The sequence below is a fragment of the Penaeus monodon genome, chromosome 5 (assembly GCF_015228065.2).
Source record: "Penaeus monodon isolate SGIC_2016 chromosome 5, NSTDA_Pmon_1, whole genome shotgun sequence".
NCBI lineage: Eukaryota > Metazoa > Arthropoda > Malacostraca > Decapoda > Penaeidae > Penaeus > Penaeus monodon.
Window position 1 is genome coordinate 53,755,754 of NC_051390.1, and position 7,500 is coordinate 53,763,253.

The 7,500-nt window shown below is 38.1% G+C and overlaps 1 protein-coding gene across 1 annotated transcript in view; it reads left to right on the forward strand.

The window, feature by feature from the left end:
• The window catches only part of LOC119573349 (endochitinase-like), a 12,652-nt gene that overhangs the window by 1,025 nt on the left and 4,127 nt on the right, over nt 1–7,500 (forward strand). The window contains exons 3-10 of the mRNA XM_037920565.1: nt 29–231; nt 743–908; nt 1,946–2,052; nt 2,893–3,008; nt 3,647–3,773; nt 4,749–4,943; nt 5,285–5,363; nt 6,534–6,684. Coding sequence (XP_037776493.1) covers nt 29–231; nt 743–908; nt 1,946–2,052; nt 2,893–3,008; nt 3,647–3,773; nt 4,749–4,943; nt 5,285–5,363; nt 6,534–6,684 — 1,144 coding nt within the window. The remainder of the gene's footprint in view (nt 1–28; nt 232–742; nt 909–1,945; nt 2,053–2,892; nt 3,009–3,646; nt 3,774–4,748; nt 4,944–5,284; nt 5,364–6,533; nt 6,685–7,500) is intronic.

The following is a 7,500-nucleotide window of genomic DNA, read 5'->3' on the forward strand; positions in this document are numbered from 1 at the left end:
ATACATCCCCTCCTCCCTCCTGCCGCAGACCACGAGCCCCTGCAGCAGAAGTGGCAGCGGCCCGACCGGCTGGCGCGGCGCGTGTGCTACTACGAGTCGTGGGCCGTCTACAGGCCGGGCGATGGAGTCTACGACGTCGAGGACATCCCCGCCGACCTGTGCACGGACCTCATCTACTCCTTCTGCGGCCTCTCCAACGTCACGTGGGAGGTCATGGTCATCGATCCCGAGGTAGGCTGTGCTTCTCTGTCTCGCCTTGTTCTTCTGGGATGAATAGATAGATAGTGGGATAGATAGGTAGATAGATAGATAGATATTCTTTGAGCGGCATGTGAGAGGTTATGGTCATCGAAGCCTTTTTTGTTTTGTTTTTCTAAGATGAATAGATAGATAGATAAAGAGATGGATAGATAGATAGATAGATAGATGATAGATAGATAGATAAATAGCCCTTTCAGCGGCCTTTCCACGTAGAATGAAGGGTAAATATAAATAGATAGATGGGTAGGTACATAGATAGATATATAGATAGATGGGTAGGTAGGTAGATAAAGCGATAGAAAGATAGATATAGATAGATAGATGGGTAGATATTTAGGAATATAGACAGATAAACAAATAAATAAACATATAAACAAATAAACAGATACCCCCAACATAACACAACATCTCGGCAAACATTTCCAATCACGTGTTGCCAACCTTACCTCCTCAACTTTTTTTTCGATTTTCGCCCCAAAAGATAGACATAACCCAAGGGTCTTATCGCCGGTTCGTGGCCCTGAAGGAGAAGTACCCGGACATGAAGACCCACATCGCCGTCGGGGGCTGGGCCGAGGGGGGCAAGAAGTACTCGCAGATGGTCAGTCTGAAGGAGAGGCGAGATACCTTCGTCAGGAGCGTTGTGCGTGAGTGTTTCCCGTTTTCTTCGTTGAACTGGTTGGGTTTTGTTTATTGCGGTTGTCGTTTATCGTTGATTGTTGAGTATTAGTAAATGCTGTTTATTATGGTTGTCGTTTGTGCCGTTAATTATTATTTTTTCTTTTATTTATGATTTTTTTTTGTAATTTGTTATATAATTTCTTCTTATTATTATTTATTTGATGTTTATTTTTGAATATTTGTTGTATCGTCGGAAAAGGAAGGCAGATCAGCGTTTTCTTTTCGTCTTATGATTTTGCACTGATATCGGTTTATTTACGAACATTTGTCCAGCTATTGTTCATTGGCGATTCTTACTATACAGGATGCACAAAAGACGGAATATTTTCACAATTACTTCACGATTAGAAGTTCTCAAAGCCTATGTTTTCTAATATTTGCACCTCTACTTTTCATTAACAACTCCTACTATAAATGATACTTAAAACTAAGTTATAAATGATACATAAAACAAAACTATAAATGATACATAAAACTGAACTATAAATGATACTCAAAGCCGAGAATCATCCACAAAAACCCGAGCATTTTCTCAATTATTTCACAATCAGAACTTCTCACCGACTCTCGTATCTGTATGTTTACTAAATCCTACTAAACTATGAACGGCACACAAAACTACGGATGAGCCACAAAAAAAACGGAATACCTTCATTTCACAAACAATTCACAATAATTTTACAATTAATTTACAATACCTTCACAATCATTTCACAAACAATTCACAATCATTTTCAATCAATTTACAATACCTTCACAATCAATTTACAATACCTTCACAATCATTTCACAATACTTTCACAGTAATTTTACAATTTAATTTTAATTTCATAATCATTTCACAATTAGTTCACAATTCTTTTACAATCATTTCACAATTCTTTCACAATGATTAAACAATACTTTCACAGTCATTTTACAATACTTTCATAATCCTTCCACAATCATCTCACAATCCTTTCACAATCCTTCCACAATCCTTCCACAATCCTTCAACAACCAGAGCTGCTCACCGACTACGGGTTCGACGGCTTCGACCTGGACTGGGAGTACCCCGGGGCGATGGACCGCGGCGGCACCTTCGCCGACAAGGACAACTTCTTGAAACTGGTGAATAATGACCCTTGAATATTGACTCGTTTCGGAGTTTACGTTTTTTTTTCACCCATTGTTTCGATTTCATTAAGGGTTAGATCATTTTTAATTTTTTTTTTTATGTGTTTCTAAATATGTATTAAAAATGAGTAATCTGCTTAGAGAAATAATCATATAGCTTTAAAAAAAGTGGATAAAATTTTGGTTGGATAATCCCTAAGTGTTGAATATCGTCAAAACAGTAATTATGGTTTAAAAAAAATTAAAAGCATAGTCAAAGACCTTTATCAGATTTAGATATATTCAAAGCAGTGAATTATGATTTAGTTCGAAAATCTTCGAAACAGTATTTCGCCCAATATTTTGATTAGGAGCATAATCAAGTCTTCAGTAGAGATATCTTCAAAACAGTAAAATGCAACTCGATTTGAAACCTCCAAAACAGTAATTATGTCTAAGCAATGAATTATAATTCATTATAAAAAAAAAAATCCAAAATTATGCAACAATTCCAGATCGAAGAACTAAGATCGACGTTCGATTCCGTGGGCTTTGGCTGGGCTTTGACCAAGTTCAGAAAGATAGATAAATTGATGGATAGAAAGACATAGATCTTCAAAACACTGAATTATAATAATAATAATTCCAAATCCCAAAATAACAAAATTCCAGGTCGAAGAACTATGAGCCGCGTTCGATTCCGTGGGCTTAGGCTTGGAACTTACATGCGCTGTCTCTGTGACCAAGTTCAGATAGATAGACAGACTGATAGATAGAGAGACAAATAAATCTTCAAAACAGTGAATTACAATCAAGTTCAAAAGATCCCCCAAAAATAACACCACGAAATTCCAGGTCGAAGAATTAAGAGCCGCGTTCGATTCCGTGGGCTTAGGCTGGGAACTTACATGCGCCGTCCCCGTGGCCAAGTTTAGGCTGCAGGAGGGTTATCACGTGCCCGAACTTTGCAGGTATGTCAAGAGAAAATGTATGAAATAGTAGTATGAAACGTAAAGAATAATATTATACATATGAATATTAATATTTACAGATACATTCTATATGATATGGCCTCATATAAGAAAAGAGAATGTATAGAAAAATTTATATGGTATGTAAATAATAACATTTATAGACACAAATTAAAATGGCCTCATAAAGAGAGGAGTGAGAGAGAGAGAGAGAGAGAGAGAGAGAGAGAGAGAGAGAGAGAGAGAGAGAGAGAGAGAGAGAGAGAGAGAGAGAGAGAGAGAGAAAACACTTTCTTTAAACCTGGCAGAATTTCATGCAACTTATATTCCCAATGAAAAGCCCTTCACCTCATAACAAATAAACAAACAAACAAGCAAAAAAAAAAACTTTCTCCCCAATGATTCAAATCCTATGAAACCAAAGAAATAACCTCAACACAGCTGCGCAAAATCCCAAATATTTTCATATTTTCCTTGCTCAGTCCCTCTCTTCCGTCAGCTTATTTAGACGCCCATCACCTCATAACAAGCAAACAAAGAAACAAACAAACAAACAAAAAACAACAACACATGCACAAAATCCCAAATTATTTTATACCTTCGTGGCTCAATATATACATAATATAAATTCCTCTCAGCTTGTTAGACGCCATTCACCTGATGACGTACGACCTGCGGGGTAACTGGGTTGGCTTTGCTGACGTCCACTCCATGCTGTACCAACGACCAGACCTCGACGAGTGGGCTTACGAGAAACTGAATGCGGTAAGTGAGAGGCAGCGACGGAAGGAGAGGTATAGGGGAGTGAGGGACGAAAGTAAGAGAGAATAAGAGACAGCGACGGAAGGAGAGGGATAGGGAAGTGAGGGACGAATGTAAGAGAGAATAAGAGACAGAGAGGGAAGGAGAGGGATAGGGAAGTGAGAGAAGTAAGAGAGAATAAGAGACAGAGAGGGAAGGAGAGGTATAGGGGAGTGAGAGAAGTAACATAAAGTGAGAGACAGAGAGGGAAGGAGAGGTATAGGAGAGTGAGGGAAGAAAGTAAAATAAAGTGAGAGAAAGAGAGGGAAAGGGGTGAGAGCGAGGGAGAGAAAGGTATGGGAAGCTGGGGAAGAAAGTAAGTGAAAGAGGGAAAGAGAGGGGAAAGGGTGAGAGAGAGGGGGAGAGGGAGGGAGGAAGAGAGAGGGAGGAAGAGAGAGAGAGAGAGAGAGTGAGAGAGAGAGAGAGAGAGAGAGAGAGAGAGAGAGAGAGAGAGAGAGAGAGAGAGAGAGAGAGAGAGAGAGAGGGAGACAGGGAAAAAGAGGAAGAAGGAGAGAGGGAGGAAATGAAGGAGGGTGAGGGAGAGGCAGAGAAATAGAAAGAGGACAGGAAGAGAGGGGGAAAGGTATAGAGAGAAAGAGGAGAGGGAGAGGGGAGAAAGGTAGATAGATAGATGGATACAGAGACAGATTGAGATAGATAGATAGAAAGATAGATAGATAGATAGAGAGAGAGAGAGAAAGAGAAAGAGAGAGAGAGAGAGAGAGAGAGAGAGAGAGAGAGAGAGAGAGAGAGAGAGAGAGAGAGAGAGAGAGAGAGAGGAGAAAGAGGAGAAGGAGAGAGGGGAGGAAAGAGATAGATAGATAGATAGATCGATCGATAGATAGAGAGAGATGGAGGGTAAAACCAAGAAAGACAATTAAATACCCAAACATTCAAACGATTCACAAAAAAAACTCCCTCACTCCCACCCACCCACAGAACGACGGCGCCCTTCTGTGGGAGGACTTTGGCTGCCCTCGCGACAAGCTGGTGCTGGGAACCCCCTTCTACGGGAGGACCTACACGCTGGGCAGCCCCGATAACAACGACCTCCACGCGCCCATTAAGAAGTGGGTGGGCGGGGGGAACCCTGGGCCCTACACCAACGCCACGGGAACTCTCGCTTACTTCGAGGTAAAGTGGGAGGACGTTTTTCAATTTTTTTGGGTGAATGTTGAGAGGTAACTTAATTTCGAAGGTGAGGACGTTTAAGGTAACTTCGCTACTTTTTAGGTGGATTGTTCAGCGTATTAAAAAAGGAAAAAAGAAAAAAAGAAGGAGACAGATTTGTAACTGTAGTTTGTCCGACACGTTATGGATATTAATCATCTCATCTCACTTCAAAACGGAGAGAAAAAAAACCGTAATTACACTGTACTTTCGGCCAACAATACAGCGTCTATCTTAAAATCATATTTCCTATTTGTCAGTCATCTATCTATCTATCTATTTTATTTACCGCCTTCTTAAAACAGATCTGCAGCATGATGGTCCAGGACTCGGCTTGGGTGGATCGCTACGATGACGTCGGCCTCGTTCCCTTCACGCATAATGGTAGAGATAAGGATTTTTTAAAATTAGTATTAGTATTAGTCTTTTATTTACTTTAGTATTAGTTTTTTTTTTTATTAGTATTAGTAGTATTAGTCTTTTATTTACTTTTGTTTGCTTTTATTTGTGAAGATTTTTCTGTGTAAAGTTTCCTCCTCTGTCTTTTTCTTCTCCTTTTTTCTCGTTTTTTTTTTTCTTGTTCATTTTTTAAAAAATTTCCTCGGCTTGTTCGTCTATCTTTTTTTCTTTTATTTTCTTTCTTCTTCTTCCTTTATCTTTTTTTTTCTTCTTCTTCTTCCTCTATCTTTTTGTTCTCCTTTTTTTCTTTTTTTTTTTTCTTCTTCCTCCATCTTTTTCTTCTCCTTTTTTTTCTCTGTTTCTTCTTCTTCCACTATCTTTTTTTTCTTTTCTTTTCTTCTTCTTCTTTGTGTGTAAAGTCTCTTCCTTTATCTTCTTCTTCTTCCTCTATCTTTTTTACTTTATTTTCCTTGTGCGTAAAATCTCTTCCTCTCTCTTTTTCTCTTTTTCTTTTTCTTTTCTTCTTCTTCTTTCTCTTTTCCATTTTCTTCTTCTAATTCTTCTTCTTCTCTTTCCTTGTGTGTAAAGTTCCTTCCTCTATATTTTTCTTCTCCTTCTTCTTCTTCCTTTTGCTTACCTTTTACTGCTTTCTTCTCGTCCGTCTTTCTTTCCTTTTTCCTCGTGTGTTCCCCCTTTTCTTTTTATTATTTTTGTTATTGTTGTTGTTTATTCTTATTCATATCATTACGGATATTTTTGTTATTGTTTTTTATTTTCATTTATTATTATTTTTTGTTAACATACTTATTATCCGTATTATTATCATTATTATAATAGTTAATATTTTGTATCTACTCTTATTTTTATTATCACTATAATCACCACCACCACCATAAACGTAACCATCTTCCTCATCATCATCATCATCATCAGCATCATCATCATAATCATCGCCATCACCACCATCAACATCACCATCTTCCTCATCATCAGCAGCAGCATCACCATTGGCATCATCTTCCTCATAACCATCACCACCACCATCACCATACTACTCCTCTTCCTCATCATCATCACCACCATCACCACCACACTCCTCCTCCTCATCATCACCACCATGAACATTCTGAACTTTTTTTTTTTTTTTACCTGCAGGTGACCAGTGGGTGGGCTACGAGGACCCGGCCAGCCTCAAGATCAAGATGGACTACATCCGGGACATGGGCTTCCTCGGGGCCATGACGTGGGCCATCGACCAGGACGACTACAAGGAGTGGTGCGGCCAAGGCAAGAACCCCATGATGCAGTGAGTTCGGCTGAGGGTCTTTGGTCATGCTGTTTGTTTGTGAAGGGCAAGGGAGATTGGAGATTAAGATGAGGAATGAATGCACACTTACATGCACTCCCACTCCCGCACACGCACATGCACATATACATGAACACGCACGCACCCATGAACACACACACACACACGCACACAATTGCACACATTTTTTTCAGAAACCCAATAACTAAGTTTATGCTTGAAACAAGAAAAAGAGGGTAAACAAACAAACAAAAGAAACGTGTAGAAAGTGAGAAGCAGTTTTTTTTTCTTTATATATTCTAAATAAACAAAATAAATTTCCGTTTGTCCAATTACGATTATTAAAAAGAATAACTAAATATATAATCCATAGCAAAGGAATCTTCGACAAGTTTCACTTGTATTGACTACTAATTTATTTTTTCAGGTACGGTAAAAAAACATATATATATATATATATATATATATATATATATATATATATAATGATAATAATAATAATAATAATAATGATAATAATAATAATAATAATAATAATAATAATAATAATTGAAACTTCATGGGAAATATTTCTCTGTTCAGTGCCAACGGAAAATAGACATTTCTGAACATCCAGAACTTTGAGTTTACTGTGCCATTCCTATTCTTCACCTGGGTTATGTTTTCTTTCTTCATTATTTGTCTTTCCTAATTTAGAAAGGATAGTTAAACCTCAAACAGAGAGATTTATTCCAGAAATTAAAACAGGAAGCAACACTGTCAACCATTCCACTGCTCACAAGATTAATAAAATAATAATAATTAATTAATTAATAA